The 21,808-nt window shown below is 47.2% G+C and overlaps 1 protein-coding gene across 3 annotated transcripts in view; it reads right to left on the bottom strand.

Annotated features, from left to right (window-relative positions):
- KTN1 (kinectin 1) overlaps window positions 1-21,808 on the bottom strand; it is a 3,101,875-nt gene that overhangs the window by 1,568,453 nt on the left and 1,511,614 nt on the right. For all 3 annotated transcript variants that reach the window (XM_069637667.1, XM_069637665.1, XM_069637666.1), the window contains 2 exons: window positions 11,150-11,240; window positions 10,944-11,006 (listed from right to left, as the gene is read on the bottom strand). In XM_069637667.1, coding sequence (XP_069493768.1) covers window positions 10,944-11,006; window positions 11,150-11,240 — 154 coding nt within the window. The remainder of the gene's footprint in view (window positions 1-10,943; window positions 11,007-11,149; window positions 11,241-21,808) is intronic.

The following is a 21,808-nucleotide window of genomic DNA, read 5'->3' as shown; positions in this document are numbered from 1 at the left end:
ACTCCAACCCAAGTCAAGCCCTTTGTTCCACTTTTTGGCAGGCTTCTCCACAGAAGCCTCCAAAAGAGGTGCCACTCTGTCTGGGTCTAAAGGATGTGTGGGAGGGGGGTTTAGGCACCCTGGAATGAGTTGCCTCGGCAACTCAAGTCGCATTGTTGTGTGATTGGCCCAGTGGTGAGCCGCCCGGCTCGCCACTTAGCATGTTTGAGTGACAGCTAGGACTGATGAATGGGGGTTTTCTGCATAAAAGCAGGGCTTTGGGGACTGGAACTTGAGACGTCGCCACAGGACCAAAGAATCCAAAGAGGGAGGAGCTGAGCCGACCTGCAACGACGACACCACCGGTGGAGCCCTGCTGAACCGACTCACCACTTCTTCCAACGACAGAGGAGATCTTCATCCTGAAGAGTCTTCTTCCTTTGACTGGTGGGGATAACCAGTTTGCCCGCCTTTTTGCCTTCCCGGATCATCTCGTGGCCGCCTTGCCTGTGCCAAGCACCCCGGCAACCCGGGATACCACGTTTTACCACTACCGTGAATAAAAGGGTAGTACCTTTTAACCGGAGAACTCCGCGGCTGGTTTCTTCCCTGGCAGTGCAACAACCTTCAGCTTTCCTCCACGTCGAGATCTTCTCTTCCTCTGGAAGACGCTGCGACTTGCATCACTGCCAGGAACAACTGCCCCCGCTGGAGGATTCGCCCCACTTTCAAGGTACTGTGTCCGCCTGCCCTCCCTCGCAATGGTCTGTGTGGGGTGTCTCGTAAATCCTCATGTTACCACTTGGGTTGGCCCTAGGCTGGCTAACTGAACTTTTCTGAGCTGAACCGATTCCTTTTTAAACTCTCTGCAAGACTTTCCAAGCCTTTTAAACTGTGTGATCTTGGGTGCATTGGTGTTCTACTCTCTCCAAGAGGGAGCCTGGCCTCTGAACATTTTGCTCATAAGTAGACTTTGACTTTCCTGCCTTGCTGAGTGCTTCTAAAGTATTGTGTTGTGTGCTGTTCCTAATTTCTGCCTTTTCCCTCCCTTTTTCTTAACTTATTGGAGTGCCATCTTTAGTTAAGCGCTCACCTCTGTCTGGAAATAAGTGGTGTTAACTAAGACTTGTCTAATAAGGAATAAGGGATGTATATATATTAATAGTGACTGTTTTTGAACTTGCTTACAATAATAGTGCTAGAGTGTTTCAAAGTGTGTCTTTCAATAAATATTTATATACTTGATACCAAAGCTCTGGTGAGTGTTTGCTTGTGCTACTGTATTTTGGTACCTATCTTGTATACTCTATATACTGTCTAACTCTTTTTGAGAGAAGTCTGGCTGCTCAGCCACAGCTACCAGGTAAATCTGGGTGGTACAGACTGCTACCAATTGGGTTTACTGCCAACACCTGTAGTCTTAAGCCTTTTGCAGCGGTCCCTAAGGGAACTGCACAGGTTTCTGCCTAACACCGTGGTCGAGAGGTTCGTGGACAAGAGCTTCATGGACGAATGATGAGCTTTCTTCGTCGACGACGACTGTTTTGTAGAAGCTGACCTCGATGACAAGGATTTGGTCATAGACGATGAGGCTTGGAGCGTCGTCGTTGTCGTCAATGAGGGTTTCGTCAGCGGCTTGGTCGTTGCCGGGTCTCTATCTTTACTGCCGCTCATAGACGGCTTCTCAGTTGGCAACTGCCCCCCCTGTTTTTTTAAAAATGCCTCGTTACCTTTGGAGGTGTTTTTCTCTTCAGGATGTCATATCTTGTGGCTTCCCGAGCCAAGGGGAGGCATGGAAGAATTGGTTTCCAGCTTTCTCTTACTCTTTAGAGTGGGAGAGGAACTCCTTTCCATGAAGAGGCCTTTCTCTTAGAAGTTTGTCTCTCAGCTGGTTTAGTAGATAGTACAGGAGCTGTTTTGGCAGACTCCTCGTCAGAGGACAGACCTTTAGCTTCTAGATGTAACAGAAGTCTTCTGTGTCTGTCTTGCAGGGTACTGGTGGAGAAAGACCTGCAAATGCCACATTTATTGATGTCATGAGGGTATAGGCAGTAGATGCAGTGGTCATGTGGATCCTTCATGTAGACCCGTTTTTTCCTGCACCTCGTGCAGTCCCTGAACATGGAAGGCTTCTTGGCAGCCTGAAGTTCAGCCATGCTGAGGAGAAATTCACTCGATATATTTGAGGCAAGAAAAAAGATTTTCGGTGCCCAAAAGTTCACAATAGATGGCCCCTATGGAGGGTAACAGTAGAATATATTATAAGAATATACACTACACAAAAAAGGAGAAAAATATTTGAAAGCTCAGAGAGCTGGAGGATTCCCTCCGTCAGACTGCGGTGAAAAATCTGAAGATGGCTGACTGGGGCGGAGCTTGAACCCTGTCACCTCATTGGTTGGGGCCATAAAGGACCAAAGTGAGGTAGAGGGACTACACAATAGAATGGATCATAGGCCACAATGGGGTATTTACATGCATTCTCTATGGAATAATGGATGTATATTAAAAAAAAATTATTATTATTTTTTTATCACCGAGGATTCCCAGTCTGACGACAGGGAATATTCAAGCATCTGAATCTATGAAAGATCCAATGCTGGAGAAGATCGGCATGGCCCTTCTGTTACGCTCACCTGGTATCCATGGGGACGCAACCCAGCTGTGGGGACTCTGTTATCCTTCTCAGCGGCTGCCAGGTGTGGTCAGCGGGGAAGTTCTGCCTAGAATACAGGTGGGCAATGTTCAAGACTGGGCAACTGGGGTAAGAGCCTCCCAACTCCCTGTATGCCCGCAACCCCCTCTGGACCTCTCCTCACCTTGTTATGGGTTTTGGTGTGCTCTCCGTCCTGCCTTCTTAGCAGGGGCACGTTGTCCTTTATGGGTGAGTGCGATCTAGTTACTTCACTGATGCCGGCCCGTTTTGAGTCTTTCAGGTAGGTCTTATTACTGTTATTGCTTGTATGCCTTTCTTTGGTTTAAATAATGTCTGTTCTCTTCCTTAGGTGCGTGGAAGTCCACTGTGAAGCGTTGGCTGAATTGGGACTCGCCGGTAAAGATGGTGCATTGAGAGCGCCTTGACGCGGTAAGTAGACGCTATCCGCTGCGCTATGATGCCTAGCCTTTGCTAATCTGTTGCCTTTTCTTTTCCGTAGATTGTAGTGCTTACCCGGTGTAAGAAATCCCAAGGATGATGCTGGTCGATGGGCGACTCGTGAGGTAAACTTCCGGCACGATTGTAAAATGTCTAATGTCTTGCTTCTCCCTCTTTTGCAGATCCGTCGGTCCGGGAGACGCGCTGATCCTTGGATACTGTTAGCAAGAGCTGAGGGCAGCTAGCGATGGAATTACAGGTAAGCTGCTGCTATTAACAGTGTCCTTTTGTCTTTTTTCAGATGCTGTTCTTCGAGGTTCGCAGGTACAGCAGAACACGATGAGCGTCACGTTGCAGGATTGCAAAGTAATGCGAAGCGTGTCATTCAAGTCGGGTGTGGTTTAAATAGCTTCAGAAAAGTAGTCCAGGTAAAGTAGTTCCTAGGCTACCACACCCAAAACACTATACCGCATAGCTTGTTTCCAAGGGAACCAAGCTATGGGGATGCCTCCATGTTGGCTGACACTGGAGATAAAGTAGTTCCCACAAACACAAGTCCTTATGAAGTATGAGCCTGGCGCCAAAGGCGCCAGGACTGTCCCCAAGAGGGCTTCAGCAAAGGATGCCTGAGTTTATTAGGGACCCGATCCAAGACCCCTCCTGGCCATGGGCTGGCCAGGGGGTTTTCTAGATATGGGTCGTGACACCTTCAGCCTTAAACAGATACACTCTCAAGGGCCCCCGGCATTGGGAATGGACAACGAATGAACGCACCCAAAAAGGAAACTCCAAAAGCAATCCCCATGAAATATACCTGGAACCTCGCCGCCGGCCGGAGAAGCACCAACAATATAGAGCGAACAATCGAGGAAATGGCCTGTTGGGACATGAATACTACCTACAGCACTGTCGGGCCTCACAAGCTCGCCTTGGAATCCTACTAGGAAGGAAGGAAAGGGGTTTTAGGATACCCTGCGTATACATTTCCCTGGGTCATTTAGTGGATGGCCTCCAAGGTCTCGTCCAGGGTCGGCTTGGAAAACGAAACCTGCTCCAGGGAGGGCGGGGGAAGAACGCACGGATGGGTACGGGGGTTTTGACAAGTGGGGTGGGGGTACATGGGGACAAACTGATGAACACAGTACTGACTAGTAAAGATTGTATTCCCAGCGGAAGGCACACTTTGTACAGCCCGGACATTCCAGTGCTTAACACTTAAAATTAGGGGGCTGAATTCCCCCGTAAAAAGGCAGAAACTAGAATGCCTTCTCTGCACTCACCAGCCCAATATACTAGCCCTTCAGGAGACACACACAGTACAGGACCGACATAGGCTAAAGCTACGTCACTACCCCCAAATCATCCAAGCTAATGCCAAGAGCAAAATGCTAGGGGTACTCCTAGAATTCAAACAAGGTACCCAAGTGTCAATACTGAACACATACACTGACAAAGAAGGCTGCTATATCTTTGTGCTCATCAAATTGGGTGTTAGGAAAGATTTCCATTTCATGTGTAATTTTCCCTCCAGTTGTGAAACCACACCAACTTTTTGCTGATGTCTGAACACCATAGTCTGACTTTACCAGAGGAGCACAACCTTCTGCTGCACTCCCCTGGGCTTTTCGCTCACTTTTAATGGAGAAACTGAAATGCTCTTAAAGACAGTCAGTACTGGGAGACTTTGTTTCCCTTAGTCCTTGTTGCACCTTTTCTGCAACATGTAACAAGTGTACAATGTACCTTTACGGTACAGTGCTCTTGGGTCTAGTCATTTCCAAAGGCCCTAGATACTTTCGAAGGATTTATTAGGACAAGTGCAGATGTGCCTTGGACAGGGCTGGTAGCAGCTTATCATTTAGCATATTTTTAACTCTTTCTTGCCAGGTAAACCGGGATTACTGCGTTTGGCACGGTTAGGTGGCCTGGCTCCAAAATGGCCACGCCACAAGGTTCTTTGTCCTGTCCATTGGCCATCTTGCCCCTTCACCTTCCCCAGGTCGAGCCGACCGGGTCAGTCCTCATTTGGGCATGCATTTTTCCGAAGCGCCAAGCTTTCGTGGGCTTCTGCATGCCTTGTGTGTGCGCACCCAAGATGTAGGCTGGAATGTCTTGTTCCAATACACATCCTGGGAGCCAGAGAGTCTGGAGTGCTGTGAATGCCTGGGACCACCGTGGTCCATGATTGGTCCAGGTATGGTATGCCTGTATGTGAGCAGATCTCCCATTGGGTCCTCTTCATTTTGGCGCAAAGGAGATTCTGGATAAGAGCAGGCCCCAAACACCCATACCATGTCGATCTCTGGAGTTCTCACTGAACGAAGGATAGGATCCAAGTACCCTAAAACTAAGATGTTGAGCCAAGGAACAGCTGGTGACCTGCTCGAAGGTTTGGCACCCTGAGCCCGCTGTCGTCCCGCTGGACCCCTCTGCATCTGATCGTCCTAGAAGGTCTGCGAAGACACTTCTACCCATTGGAATAGTGGGACCAACTATTCTCAGCACCTTCACCATCAAGTAAGCCTTTTCGGAAGAGTCCCTGGGCCATCCAGTGGACTGACCAGCTTGCGCAGACGTTGGGCTCTGATACCTCCGCTGTTTCGAGGAGGCCTTTGAAACTTGGCACATCACAAGCTGTGTGTTCACAGCAGTCTCACACCGAATTTCGTACACTTGGCATTCCCAGGTCTGGAGTAAAGGGAGTGCGCCCGAACCAGAGTTTACACAGTTGCCGTGTTACCCAGCCATGGTGACAAACTTTGCAAATTCATTGCAGCTGTGGCCCTCTGTGCCCTGAAGCCTGCTACAGCAGTACTGGCCTGATCCAGGAGCAGAGAAATCGACACTGTCCCGTAGGAGAATCAACGCTGTAACTTCGTCGCTGAAAGCCGCAGAACCGCAAGATTTCCGCATTTGATGCTGCAACCGAAGTGGACTCGACTGCCGAAGTTTGGTCCGGAGTGCCCCGGGGCTCGGTGAGCAATTGCAACCCTAACCGGTGGCCCCTAGCGCATACATCCATTTTTACACACGAGTGGCCCCTGAGGGCCCCTCTCCTTTCCACTGCTAGTGTGAACTAGCAAACTATTCCCAACTCTTGGCATCGACTCTGCCCTCAATTGGAGGCCCTCCTCGAATAGTGGTAAGCTATTCTTCATCACCTCACCCACCTTCCTGAGCTGCTACAGACCCTTGAAGAGACCCCGTTTTGCCCATTTGAACTACTGCGTGCGCCAGCAGTGCAAGTACATTTGAGCACTAGGCTCCACTCTTCTTAGGGATTGGACTGCCTCTTAGTTAGGAGTGTGTTGGATGCAGAAGGGACTAAAAACTATTTTCTCTGCCCGTTTCCTTCCCCTTTTAGGTTGTGGACACATTTTGTGCATTAACCCTTTAGACCCAATTGGTCTTGTATATATGCATTAAAATAGGATTGTGTTGGCTTAAAAATAAATGTATTTGTATTTTTAATATATGTACACACCTGACTGGGAGTGATTTTTAAGTGTCCTTTGCTCTGTGTGCTCATTGAGGTCTTTCAGTCACCCTCACCCCTCCTGAGACAGTCTTGACTGCCACCATAGCTACCTTGATTGGTCTGGCTTGTCCAGAAGGTTACCCTGTTCCAAGAAACCAGGCTGGCCTTCTGAACCTCTGCCCACCATGTCAGAGTTCAGAAATCCGTTTTAACATTGGGCCAGCTCACCCTGCGGGTGGCTTCAATATACTCCCCAAATACTGGGCAGGAGCAATACCTAAAATCGGTTCTCATGCCTGGAATGTGTTGGGGAGGGTGAGACCATTCTGCTGGCGGACTTCAACATTGCATGGAACCCTGCACGCGATAGGAGCACTAGTACCAAGAATGCCCAGCCCCCAGCATCCAAAATCCTTAAACCAAATTTGAGCAACTGGCTCTTAGAGACGTGTGGACGGTGCTGAGAGGGAATGAAGTAGCATACACACACTACTCCCATGTGCACAAATCGTTCTCCAGGATTGATTACATCTGGGCCTCGACCACACTAATAGGCCAGATCTCTGACATTTCCATACATTCCAAGACTATCTCAGACCATGCCCCAATGGCACTCACTCTCATTCCCCCCAATATAAGAAGCACACTATGGACCTGGAAGTTCCCTGTTGGACTCTTAGCATATCTGGTCATCCGTGAGGAACTGGGTCAGAGAATATTTCACCTCCAATCCAATGGGGCGACTAGCCAGGCCATTCTCTGGGACGCCTTTAAGGCAACTGTAAGGGGAGAGCTTATTGCAGTAGCAGCCCATAGAAGCAAACTAAAGAAAAAGTTAGACGCAGATCTGGAATTGGAGCGGAGAACCATAATGAAACAAATGGAGAGTAGCACCAGTGCATGGCTCCAAAAGGAATATAGGGAGGCAAAGCATAGACTGAACTTCATACATACGAAACACGCTGAAAAAAGTCTGCTCTTCCTTAAGCAGGAGTACTATATCAAGGCAAACAAAGCTAACACTTTTGGTGAGGCAAATGAGAGGGAAAAAAACTCAGGCCAAACTATCTTGGGGGTGAAGGACCCGCAGGGGACCAAGGTAAGGACAACCGGACAAATCTCTGCACAATTCTACCCCTTCTACACTTTCCTATATAAATCAGAACACCGTGTCCTGCAACTCCAGCACAAATATTTACAGGCAACCCCCCTGAAAACTATCTCGACTTTGGACAGGGACCAGTTAGAAGTAGACATCCCCCGAGAGGAATTCCAGAAGGCCATTGCAAATCTCCTCTAAACAAATCACCGGGCCCAGATGGCTAGCCCGCATCCTTCTATAAAAAATGTAGTTCATCTTGGTTCCCGAGCCCACTGATCTCTAACTAATTTGCCACCTCAGGCGTGGGAATGCCCACTATGGAGGAGGTTATGATAATCCTATTCCCTAAACCGGGCAAGGACCGGCTAAGTGCGGGTCTTATAGACCAATAGCACTCATGAACTTGGATGCAAAAATATACACCAATGTCCTGGCTAACCGCAACAAACACCTGATGCCGACCCTCACCCACCCCGATCAAACTGGATTCATAAAAAAACGACAAACTCACGACAACCTGCAGAGGATTTGCCACCTGCTAGAAAAAGAAGACAAGAAAGGGGACCCTGCAGTGCTTGTCTCCCTGGACAAGGAGAAGGCGTTTGACAGGGTGGAATGAGCGTTCCTCTTCAACACCCTGTGAACAATGGGATTTGGGACCAAATACATCGCAATGGTGCAAGCCAACTACGCTAACCCCAAAGCCAGACTGCTGATAAATGGCCAACTGTCCCACTCAGTCTCTCTCCAAAGGGGCATGAAGCAGGGATGCCCCCTCTCCCCTGAGCCCCTATTGACACAGATCCGCTTATCAGCAGCGATCAAGGGTATCCGGTTTGGCGCAGATGTACACACGATAATGGCCTATGCTCCTTGCTATCACGGACCCGGTCAATTCACTCCCCGCAGCACTGTCTGAATTGGAAAGGTTTGGCAAGGTCACCGGACTAAAAATCAATGTCCCAAAATCAGAAATTCTAAACTTATCAGTCGACCGAGATGAATTAACTAGAGCCAAGGAAGTGCCACAACTGAAGTGGGTCCCCAATAGCATCCGTATCCTGGGGGTATCCATCACGCGTTCACTGGAGGGACTGTACAAGGCAAATGTCCAACCCCTTCTCGCTCAAATGCAAACACCGCTACAAATATGGACCCCCACTTAGAATAGTGTGGCTGGGAAGAGTCAATTCCATTAAAATGGTTACCCTACCCCGAATTCTTTATTTCAGGCCCTCCCCATCAAGGCACCATCAACTTTCGACCATACCCAGAATAAAATTAGTATCTAAATTCATTGGGAAGAACAAACCCCCGCAAATAGTGCTGAAAACATTCATGCTCCCCCCAAGCAAAGGGGGGTCAGGGTCTCCCAAACTTTCGAGCATACTACAGGGATGTGCAACTGTGAGTGATAAAGACTGGTTCACAGAGAGTTCAAACAGAAGATGGGGACACATGGAACAAGCGCTAATTGTGGCATAATAGGTCGGATAGACCATGGTACATTCACTGCAATGAGGTCACGAAAATAGTAGAGGACACTTGGGACCATGCAATTAGACAACACCAAATCACAATTCTTCCTTCTCCCGTCACCCCAAAATTCACCAACCCCCCAGTCCCCCCCACACCCCGCAGGTATGCAACAGGCAGCATTCACAAAGTGGATAAGCGCGGGTTGCACCAAACTCTGCGATATGTTCCAGGGTGCCGACATCAAATCCTTTATCCAATGCAAAGAGGAATTAGGCCTACAGGAATCTCAGCGGTTTTAATACTTTCAGATGCACCATTAGCTGATGGCCCCCCGAACAGACTAGCCGCCACATGACCCTTGAAACCATTAACAAAAATTCTTAACTTCTAACCCAGGAGACCAGCATTTGATATCCAGCCTATACGAATTTCTCCTAGATGAGCCCCCACTTTTGAAACTCCCATATCAACTCAGATGGGAACAAAGACTGGGAGCGCCCCTCAAGTAAGAAAGCTGGGCCTCCCCATGGTCCGATATTCCAGGGCTAACAGTCGCTCCAAATCAGAGAATTTTGGTTAAAAATGATGTTCCAGTGGCACTATACACCTACACATATACACAAGATATCTCGGTCCGTATCAGAGAAGTGCTGGAGGGGATGCAGGCACACGGGGGGGCTGGCTTCACATTTGGCGGTCTTGCCAGAAAATACAGGGGTACTGTGAGGAATTGGAGGGCCATATGCAAAAGATATTTAACCTCACTATCGAGAGCCCGCTAGTCGAAACCTTTCTGGGTATGACTGGGCCAGACAACAGATGGTGGCCAAAGTATCGTCAGAAAGCCTATACTATTCTCAGGACAGCTGCCATATTGGTGATAGCCAGGAAATGGAAGTCTGCAGATCCTCCACAAACACAAGATTGGATACAGAAACTTTGGGAATTTGTTTCGATGGAATGGGTTAAATATGCAATCTAAGGGGAGCATAGAAAATTTACGACGGAATAGGCAACCATACTGGACTTTCTCCACGGTGCATATGTTGAACAGCACTGCCCACACAGACTACGCTTGCTGGGGATATCCTGAACTATTCATAGACTGTTCATCTTCACCTACGTCGACCGTGTAACGGGGGTTAGGGTGGTCGGGGGAGGCGGGAAGGTTTTATCCTGTCTTTTTGTATTAAAACGCAATAAACACAGGTTTGAAAAAAAAATGGGTCTGTATCACTATAGAAATCTGTAAAAAAACAAATGCATTTAACTAAACATTTTACCAGTTTCTGCACAATTTACAAAGTTGCATACATAAACATGGAACACTCTTGACATATTATGGAATATGTGCATTATATGTGATCATTGAAGAATATATACATACTAAGGTCTGATTCAATGTGAGAGAAAATAAAAGGAGGTGAAAAAGTGAGAAGGAGCAAGGGAAGGAAGTAGAATGAGAAAGGTCTGCTTCATTCTTTCTCTCAAATTACTGTTCTTGCTCATTCGCCTTCTCATACAGTCATTTTTCTCTGATGATTGCTCCATTGAGCTCTTTGTAATTTTCTCACTAGTTTTCTTCCCTCACCCTTTCGCTCTCATTCATGCTACCTCTCATTTCAGCTTTCGTTCATTTATTACTATTGCTTTTCCATTGTTGCTCACTTTCACTTGCTCGTGTTCTTTTCACTTTTCTGCTCTACTGCCTTCACACATTCTTTCGTTCCTTCTCACAAAGATGCCAGAAAGGGAAGGATTTCTAAATAGGTAGCGCTGATGCCGAAGTTGCTTATATCATTGTACGGTACCTGTTCGGTGCTTTCAAGGTAGATATTTCTTTTTTTCAGATCCTGAATTTCCAAACTTAAAGCCTAAACAATGACAAATGTTAACATTAGAGAACAAAAACAACCGGGCCAATAGATCAAAAGTTTTGTTTCCATTTTGTAACAACACAAACCAAGCCTGATAGAAACTGACAATGCAAACATGTCAAGAGAATAAATTCAGATACCTGAATGGTCTCCTCTGTGTCTGCAGTTTTAAGGATTTCAGCTTGTAGGAGCTCTTCTGTCAATTTAACCTTTCCATCTTTCTCATGGGTTCTTCGATAAAGAGACTAGTGTTAATTTGAGACAGAACATATTGATAGTATAATCATGATAATTTTATTTTAAACTTTATTTATTGGTTCAAGCAAGTATAGTATAATATTCTTCATTAGTATCGTGTAGACAAAGGACAGAGATGCTATGATTAACAGAGCATGCAACACAGAAATAAAATATAAAAAAGGCGTTCCAACGAAAAAACAAAAACAGGGCATACTAGAGTCCTTGGGTCAGTGGCTAGAGCGGGGGGAGGGGGCGGGGGGGCAGTTCACATCCATGATGCATCCATAACCTCGGGCCACCAAATAAATGAACCATTTCGGGCAAGTGGGGGAGGGTCCTCAAGGGTGTCATAATAGCATGCAAGTCCACATAAGTACATCGACAGCAAGAAATAACATACTGCCTTAATGTTCACAGGGTTTGTCAACTGAGTAAAACACCAGGGTATAATGATAATTAGTACGACATACATTACTCACCGTAATAGCATTTCTGATGATTGTATCTGCTTAGATTCAAATGCTGTGCATATGGTCCGACATCCAGTGGTAACCGCAGAGTATTGCATCTTGTCTTTTGAGGATCGAAAGGGGACGTCGGCATCCACGCACCGAGGTCCCTCCGATTGTATTTTTCTGTCGTGAGTGAGTACATAAAAGAGTGAAATTAGTAAGACGTCCATGTTCCTTCCACCCGAGCAGGAGGAGGGGTGGGCGCATGTGAATCGAAGCAGATACAATCATCAGAAATGCTATTACGGTGAGTAATGTATGTCTTCTGATGCTTGTTAATCTGCTTAGAATCACATGCTGTGCATAAACTAGCGAGCAGTACCCGGAGTTGGAGGTGGGTTGTGAGAAGGAACAGTAGTGAAAAGATGTCTTAGTACTACTTGTCCCACCTGAAAATCAGACCTAGAATGAGTGTCTAGGCAATATTGTTTTGTAGAGGTGTGTACAAAACTCCAGGTTGCCGCTTTGCAAATGGACTCTAGAGGAACATTTGTAATGAATGCTAAGGAAGCCTCAAAGCTCCAAGTAGAATGTGCTCTATGCTTGAAGGGAAGTTCTCTCTTCGCAAGTGTGTAACAAAGTGTGATGCATTTGACTATCCACCTTGAGATTGCTGACAGGATCCCATTCTCTGCCGGCCGTCACTGAAACGAAAAATTGGTTCGTCTTTCTCAGTAGTCTAGTTCTTTCCTAGTAAAACATGACTGCCCTGCGCACATCTAACGTGTGTAGGCTTCTTTCAGCCATGTTAGAGGGGTTCTGGAAGAAAGTGGGCAGTTCTATTGACTGGTTCACGTGGAACTTGGAAATAAATGTAGGAGCAAATCGAGGGTGAGTGCGCAGAACCACCTTATCTCTGTGAACAGTAACAAATCGGTCTAGTACCAAAAGGGCCTGTAGTTCACTAACCCTTCTTATAGAAGTGATAGCCACTAGGAAGGCTGTCTTATAGGTAAGGTATTAAGACTTGCCTTGTGCATAGGCTCAAAGGGGGACCCCATGAGTCTAGTCAAAACCACATTTAAGTCCCATCTGGGAACTGGGTTTCAAATGGGGGGATGAATCCTCTTAACCCCTTCCATGAAAGCCTTGATAACTGGTATTTTCCACCACAACACATTTTGTTGTGACGTAGTGTAGGCTGAGAGAGCAGCTAAGTGCACCTTCAGGCATTAAAAACCAGGCTTGAATCTAGTGATTGAGTCAGGTACAATACAATGTGAGTAGGAGAGCAGTCAATGGGATTGACACCCTTGGCATTACACCAGTTAACGAAGTGCTTCCGTCTACTGGAATAGCAATATCGGGTGTTGGGTTTCCTCACTTCCCTGAATATGTCCATACATGTCTGAGGGAGTTGAAGGTGTCTGAACTCCATGGCCTCAGGAGCCAGGTCGCTAAATCCAGAGTTTGCGGACATGGGTGCAGTGTTCCCTCCCCCCCTGTCCTGAGATAACATGTTGTATGGCAGGTCAGCTTCATAGGAGGGGAGAGGGACATCTCCATCAGATGAGAGAACCAGGGTTGGCGGGCCCACATGGGGGCACCAATATCATGGTGACTGGTTCCTGGTTCATCTTTTACACAATCTTGTTGAGTAAGGGAGTCAGGCGGTGGGGAGGAGGGAAAGCGTAAACAAATCTCCATGACCATGCTATATAGAACCCGTTCCTGTTGGAGCGGTTCTGTGGGTCCTGGGAGGCGTAATCTTGGCATTGAGCATTCTCCAGAGTTGCGAACAAGTCAATCTCTGGGAAGCCCCATTCTGCGAAAACGTTGGAAACTATGTCTTCGTGTAGTCGCCATTCGTACTCTACGGGCAGTAGGAAATCCTTGCTGAGCATGTCTGCCAGAATATTGAGTTCCCCTGGAACGTGTTGGGACAACAGGAACAACCTGTGTTTGAGAGCCCATATCCAAATCTTTTGGAACAGCTTGGATAGCCCTGGAGAGTATGTGCGTCCTTGTTTGATCAGGTAGTACATGGCCGTGGTGCTGTCTGTCAAGATCAGGACTGTCTTGTTTGAAAGGCTTTCAGTGCTTTGAATACCGCTAATGGCTCCAACAGATTAATGTGGTTGGACGCTACTTGTGGGGATCACACGCTGTGCACCGTCTGCTGAAGCAGGTGAGCTCCCCACCCTGTGAGAGACTCGTCGGTCGTGAGAGTGGCTTCTACTGCGGGGGTGGTGAAGGTCTTCCCCTTCAAGAGGCTTTCCCTCGACCACCAGAGCAGAGAGAGAACAAGGGCTGGCAAGACAACTACCAAATCTTCCCATTGTCCGCTGGCCTGACACCACTGGCTGTTGAGCCACTCTTGCATGGGGCACATGCGCAGACACGCGTGAAGATTGTTAGGCAGAATCCTGTGCAGTGACCTTAGGGACCACTACACACAATTAAGACTACAAGTGGTAATACAAGTTAACCTTTGGTACACGCCTGTATTACACTGTTAAAGTGGTAGCAGTAGCGGAGCAGCCAGACTTATCTCAAGAGCAAATGAGCAGTAGTAGAAATTACACGAAGGACCACAATTACTGTGATTCAAGCAAACACTGATTCAAGGTTTTTGGTTGAAAAGTAAAAGTACATTTATTTCTAGACCATCTGTTTGCAAAACACTTCACTTCTATTAAATTAAAACCACACGTAAAATACACTACATACAACCAATTCTCTTCGTGCAGAACAACTCAAGGTAAGTACCTTATGATTTAACAGGCCGGTGTTATGAATCAAAAGGCGTTACCGGGAATACATATGCGATCACTTTTTGACAGTGATGACAGTTCGGTCTTACTAAAGATAAGCGTATCCGTGGGAAGAAATTTTACCGGAGTTAAAACACAATTAGCACCTGAGTTAACAAAAGAGAGTTGGGGACAAAAATCATAGGCAATACTTTTCTCAAGGCAAACAGAATCAGAGAACACTTTCTGACAAGAAGATAAAAGTCAATAGGCCTGCGCCAGTGTCAAGTGGAACCGGGTTCCTGTTGTCGAGGATCACACAGTCAGTTCACGATTGAAGATTGCCATGAGTACTTGGATAGTGTCAACAGAGGAAGCAAAAGTTATAAGAGGGAAGGAAGGAAGACAAGGGCAAACCTTGGATGAGGAGAAAAGGGTTCACCCTAGTTCCTGGAAGCTGGACACAGTACCTCATTCTTTGAAGAAGCTGGTGCTACGGCAGTTGTTCCTGGTAGTTTCCTGCAGACTCACGGTTCCTTGAGCTTCAGTCGTGGGGACAATAAGGAGGACGTCTGGAGTGATCTGCACTACCCAGGGATGAGGCCAGCAGAAGCGACGGTGAATAATAGGTGCACTCCTTAAAAACAGGAGAGGCTCTACAGATGCTATTCGGACCACTACAGCAGTGTGCAGCGATTTAAACCACGAAGAGGATCCTCTGGCTGTGGAAGATGAGCTAGTTGATCCCACCAAGCTCAAGGGGAGAAGACTCCGGACTGCATCTTCTCTTGTCGTTGAAGGGTAGATCGCTCAGGACTGCAGCAGGGCTTCTCCTGGACTCGGTAGTTGCAGCAGCCGTCTTCTCCGCTTCTCTTCGGCTGCTTGCAGTTCCAGTGGCGACTGACTACCAGCCCAAGAGTCCTGCCTTTTATGCGAAAATCCCCCTGTTAGGGAGAATTCTCGGTTTAGGCTGAATTTCCTAACCTAGTGAGTCCCCCAGCAGCTTTGCTGGATTTTTGGGGTTTATTTTTTTCTCCTGCCAAGAGTGAGACTCTTTTACCCTCACTCTTGGGCATGATTTGAGTGTGTTTCTTTGAATCTAGATGTGTTTAATGGGCTATGGGGTCTTTTACTCCATAGGGCTTCATGTGTTTTTGTGATGTGTTACCCAGCAACCTCAGTGCAGTGACACAGGGGTGTCATAGTGACCCCCCAGTATAGACTCCATACCCTGGGACTGACTACTGTCTCCCAGGGCATGTAAAGTCACCATTGACTTTACTAGTCTTAAATTCTGAACAGAACCAGTACAAACCATCTTATTGTCGACGTACTGGCTGGGGCAATTCAATTGCCCCGGGGTCTGTTAGTCGAGGGGGCACGTCTCCGTCCCCCCTGATCGAGTTTTGGCTGGTGGCAGTGGATACTACTTTTTATATTCAACCGCAAATATTTACCTATGGGATTTCCCATTGTTTTAGGCTACTATCTTTATTTAATTATTTACGGTAGCCTCGAACATACCGCCGGTTTATTTAATTAATATTAATTCTCCGGTTGGTATTTTTTGCCAAAACTTGATTCTAAAATGGCGTTTGTGTTCTCTTCTGTGACTCCAACCCAAGTCGAGCCCTTTGTTCCACTTTTTGGCGGGCTTCTTCACAGAAGCCCTCCAAAGTGGTGCCACTCTGTCTGGGGTACTTAGGAGGGGTGGAGGGAAATTTAGGCACCCTGGACTGAGTTGCCTAGGCAACTCAAGTCGCACTCCATCCTGATTGGCCCAAGTGGTGAGCCGACCGGCTCACCACTTAGCATGTTTGAGTGACAGCTAGGCTGAGTGAATGGGGGTTTGCTGCATAAAAGCAGGGCTTTGGGCACTGGAACTTCAGAAGTCGCCACAAGACCTAAGAATCCGACGAGGGAGAAGCTGAGCCGACCTGCCACGACACCACGACCGGTGGAGCCCTGCTGGACCGTCTCACCACTTTTTCCCAACGACAGAGATCTCCCGCCGGAGAGTCTTCTTCCTTTAACTGGTGGGGGATAACCAGTTTCACCGTCTTTTCGCTTTCCCGACGCATATCGTGGCGCCTTGCCCGTGCCAAGCACCCCGGCAACCGGGATACCACGTTTTACCACGACCGCGAAACCAAGGTACCACCTTTAACCGGAAAACTCTGCGGCTGGTTTCTGCCCTGGTAGTGCAACAACCTTCATCTTTCCTCCAAGTCGAGATCTTCTTTTCCCCTGGACGACGACGCAACTTGCACCCACTACCAGGAACAACTGCCACCGTTGGAGGATCCTTCCCACTTAAGGTACCGTGTCCCGCCTGGCTTCCCTTGCTACCGACTGTACGGGGTAGATTTAGCCCCCGGCTTTCGAACTTGGGTTAGCCTGGGACACCTTGGCTAAACTTTTCTAAGCCTCTCTAAACGCTTTTCTGAACCCTCTGCAAGACTTTCTAAGCCTAGTGTAACTGTGTGATCTTGGGCGCATTTGTGCTCTACTCTCTCTAAGAGTGGGCCCAGCCTTTGGACTTTGGCTCACAAGTGACTTTTTGCTCTCTGCCTTGCTAACAGTGTTCTGGAATCGTAGAGTGGTGTACCTCTTCTTATTCTGTCTTTTTCCCTCCCTTTTTCACAAACTTATTAGAGTGCAATCTAGTTAAGCGCTCACCTCTGTATGAAAATAAGTGGTGTTTTACTGTGGTTTTCTAATAGGGAAAAAGGGGTGTATATATCATAATAGTAACTGTGTTTAGAATATTTTACAATAAGAGTGCTGGAGTGTTTCAACTGTGTGTTTTTAAATAAATAATTATATACTTTGATACCAAAGCTCTGGTCAGTTTTTGCTTGTATTATTGTATTTGAGTGCCTATTGAGTATACTTTGCATACTGCCTAACTCTTCTTGAGGGAAGTCTGACTGCTCAGCCACAGCTACCAGGTAAATCTGGGTGGTACAGACTGCTACCAAGTGGGTTTACTGCCAACACCTGTAGTCTTAAATCTTTTGCAGTGGTCCCTAAGGGAACTGCACAGGTTTCTGCCTAACACCCCCATTCACACCGCCTGGCTGTCAATCACACCGCAGGGGCGTTGTACGGCCTGGACAACCACCTTAGCCAATCATGCCAAAGTGCGACTTGGGTTTCCAAGGATACTCTGTGCAGGGGGTGACTAGACCCCTCCCTCACATACAGCCCACCTAGATACCCAGACGCCAAGAGGAGGGCTTCTTGGAAGAAGCCCGCCAAAAGACGGTGAACAAAAGAGGCAAACCTGGTTTGCCGCGCAAAGTAAAACACAAGAAGGACATTACCAAAAAGAAATGGCGAATAACCCCGATCTGAGCCAAAAGTAAGTGTATTTGGTCAAGCGGGTTTATGTTCGAGGCTACTATGATAGCCTGGAACAGTACCACGTTTATATAATATAATCGCAGTAGAAAAGTTAGGGTAGATACCACTGCCACCAGCCAAGTCTAAATGTTAAAAGAGCTAAACAAAGCTCAGAGGCACAGACAATAAGGGATAGGAATTAACCCTTTCCAGTACTCCACGTAAGATGGGGTGTACTGGGTCTGTAGTTTTAAAATGACTATGCAAAGTAAATGGCAACTTTACCTGTTTTCTGGGGGACAGTAGTCAGCCCCAGAAAATGGAGTCCGGGGGAAGTCTCAAAGACAACCCTGTGTTACTGCACGAAAGGTGCTGTGTAACACATGAAAAGTGGGGTTCATGGAGTGGGGTCCTCCAGAGCCCACTATCACACAAACAGTAAAAATACACATGGCAAAACACATAAGAGTGGGAAAAAGGCTCACACTCTTACCAAGTGGAAAAATAAACTCCAGAAATCCAGCAAAGCTGCTGGGGGACTCACTAGGTAAGGGAAATTAGCCATAGAATGAGAATTCTCCCTAACACCGGTGCCGAGGCAATGCCGAAGGGGAGTACTTTGAACTGATAGTGCTTGTCCTCTATCATGAACCTTAGGTATTTTCCGTGCTTTGGCAACATTGAAATATGAAAGTATGCATCTTTCATGTCCAGTGTTGCCATGTAATCCCCCCTGTTTCAACAGCGGGATTACTTCCTGTAAAGTGACCATACAAAACTTCTGAGGTTTGACAAACTTGTTCCCTGGGCGCAAGTCTAGCACAGGGCACATGGTGAGATCATTTTTGGGTACAAGGAAATTCACTGAATAAATACCTTTGTTTACCTGTAGACTAGGGACAACGTCTATGGCTTTCTTTCCTAGAAGGGTCTCCACCTCTTGCAGCAGGATCCGCAGGTGGTCTGGAATCAGGAGTCTGGATTTTGGCGGTTTGAATTGGGGGTGGTCAGGCAAATTCTATGCAGTACCCGTGGGTGACCGTCTTGAGTACCCACTGGTCTGTTATTCCCTCCCATGCAGTAAGGAAAGATGTTATACGCCCCCCCGACCGGGGTGGCATGGAAGGGGACCTGGATCCGAAGGTCATTTCTGATAAGAGGCCGGGGCGCCTCTGGGTTGGAACCTCGTCCTCTACCTTTCCCACGCCGCTTCCTCTGGGTGGATAAGGGGTGGAGGTATTAGACCCTTGCCCCGAATTCCAGTTGTTTCCTTTATTATACTGGTTCTGGGAAAAACGAGATTGCCCACGAAAGGACCAGCGGGAGCCGCTTCCTCTCTGAGAAGAGGGTTTCTGGGTAATCTGTTGAAGGGACTTGAGTATTTCATGTTCTTTCTTGGCTGTTCCCAGTGCATCGCCCACTGCCTTGCCAAACAGGTTGGTCTCCTCAACGGGTTTATCAGGGCTGCTTGGGTCTCTGGCTTGAAACCGGAGTTCCTCAGCCATGCATGTCACTTGGCAAGGTACTTTGTGCCAGGGTTCTTCTCGCTGTCTCTGCAGCATCCAGAGTGTTCTTGAGCACATTCTGGTTGACTTGCTTGCCTTCCGAAACGAGCAACTTGGTCCGTGTAGGTTCTAGCACTTCCTGAAGGCCTTCTTGCAGAAGGTTCTGCTGGACGTCTGCATAGCTGCCCAATCGCGTGTTGTTAGCTATTCGTGTGGAAAACGCAGTACAATTAAAATATACAAAATAAATACAGTGGAGGAAGAAACGGACAAACCTACTATGCCTTGTGAGTAGTGAGAACGTGCAAGTGCAGCAAGGAAGAGGGCAGTGGCATAGGTGCTGGGGTGTCTGTGCTCGTGGGTGAACCACAGATGAGGTGCAAGGCATGGTAAGTGCTATGCAGCCAGGAACAGCGTTGGGTGGAAAAGTGCGAGTCTCCAGTGCAGAGGGAGTGTCAGTGCAAATGCTGAAGGTAGACAGAAGCTGGGGAAATTGGGTGTGAGTGGTTGGGGGCCCAGAGGATACATAAGGGTCCAAGTCACCAATCACAGCAACTGTAAGATTATCAGAGGAGGGAAGAAGGGAAGCAGGAGGAAAAGAGGAATGTCTTGAGGTGCTTTTGGAACTTAAGAAGGTTCCTGCTCAAGGGTTCTACGTTATTTCGCCATGGTATTTTTCATCGCAGGTTTTTTCATCGCCATTTTTTTTTTAAAAAACTCGTTTTTTTGGGGGGGGGTGGGGGTTGGAGGGGGGTTACACCCCCAAACCCCCCCTTTTTTTGTTATTCCCTTACACCCACAACCATATATAAAAAAATTTAACCGCCCCCAAAAAAACCAAAAAACGATGAGTTTTTTTCAAAATAATAACGGCGATGAAAAAACACGCGATGAAAAATACTGCGGTGAAATGCGTGTATACCCTGCTCAAGATGCAGAGGGAGGGGATGTTCCATAGGAGGGATCCAGTTTAGGCAAGCGAACAACCTCCTGCTCCCCGTCTAGCAAACACACAGAGAGTTGGTGACAGAGGAACGTAGAGGTCTAGGAGAAGAGTATTTTGTGAGAGAGAGTTGCAGATAGTTTGGTCCCCGGCCCCAGACAGCCTTGTGGGTGATGCAGATGGATTTGAATTTGATCCGTACAGCAACCTGGAGCCAGTGGAGAATTTTTAGGGCAAAATAGATGCTGTCCCTGGGCTTAAGGCCAAGGATAAATCTCGCTGCTCTATGCTGGATTAGCTGAAGGGGTCACAGAGTGGAAGAAGGTATATTGAAATGGAGGAGGATATTGCAATAGTCAAGCCTAGAGATAACCAGGCTCAGGAAACATTGAGCTTCTGGGGGAAAGTGAGAAAAGAGAGAATTCCTTTGAGAAGGAAGAGTTGAAAGTGGGACTTCTTAGCAATGTCCCAAGTGGGAGGGAGGAAGGAGAGGAGTCAAAAGACGGCTCCAGGGTTTCTGGTTTCTATGGGATGTTTCAATGACACAATAATTCTTTCAATCTGCTAAACTGAACCCTTCCAGAATAAAGGGCAGGAAAATCATGGAAAAGGAAAGGTGCAAGTCAATATAACTGACTTCAATCTGCTACCGGTAATCTCCCAAATTATCTGAAATTTCAATAGCTCAAGTACATTGATACTCCCATGAAAATCAGATCTGCTAAACAAAGGAAGTGTTTGAGGGTTCTACCCTGATGGGCCTGCCCACAATCACCCACATGCCAACAGTGGTTAGGCCACACAGTACCTAACAAACACAGCAGGAAATGTGCACATGCACAAACAGAAAAATGTTTCTCATAGGTTCAGATTTAAATGTACAGCTGACGTAATCGGTTAACGCTGACCAAGAAATACAAGGGGTCACGTCCAAAAGCGGCATACATAAAATAGCATTATAGGTTGATGATGTGGTGTTGTTCCTACAAAACACATCACTCATATTACATTCATATCTTGTAAATCTACAGACAACAAACCATAACATATCAATTGAATCAATACGGAAACACATACCATATTATGTGTAGAAAACATCCATGCGCATAGGGAAAGAAAAACAAAATAAATGCACTGAATTAGTTAGCTAACAGTATGATGTATTATGTCCGGAGGTTTGTAATTAAATAGCTTGTCCTACCTGAGTCATGTTAAATTTGTGTCTATGTACGTGCCTGTACACAGATGTATCTACAAAATAGAAAAATAAGGTGTCACGCTGCTTCCAGTGTAAAAGAAGTCAGCACATTGGATCTACTGTGTGAGCCTTTCTTACCGATCAGCTTGTGCTCGCGAGTCGTGTGAGCCGCTGGAAAGCGCGCTCGCGGCGGGTTCACTTTCCTTTTGTATGTAACCATGGAGACGGTACGAGGCGTCGTGGTCCAGCTGGAGCATGTGCGCCTCGCGCCCCACCCCCGGGCGCGAGCCCTGGGGCGGGGATGTCACCATGGAAACTAACGCCTTTAGCAGGAATGAGTGTACTCGTATTCAAGAAAAGTTA

The sequence above is a fragment of the Ambystoma mexicanum genome, chromosome 14, assembly GCF_040938575.1.
Source record: "Ambystoma mexicanum isolate Mex_15411 chromosome 14, UKY_AmexF1_1, whole genome shotgun sequence".
Classification (NCBI taxonomy): Eukaryota; Metazoa; Chordata; class Amphibia; order Caudata; family Ambystomatidae; genus Ambystoma; species Ambystoma mexicanum.
Note: the sequence above shows the minus strand (reverse complement) of the source record. Positions and strands in the feature narration are given on the sequence as shown.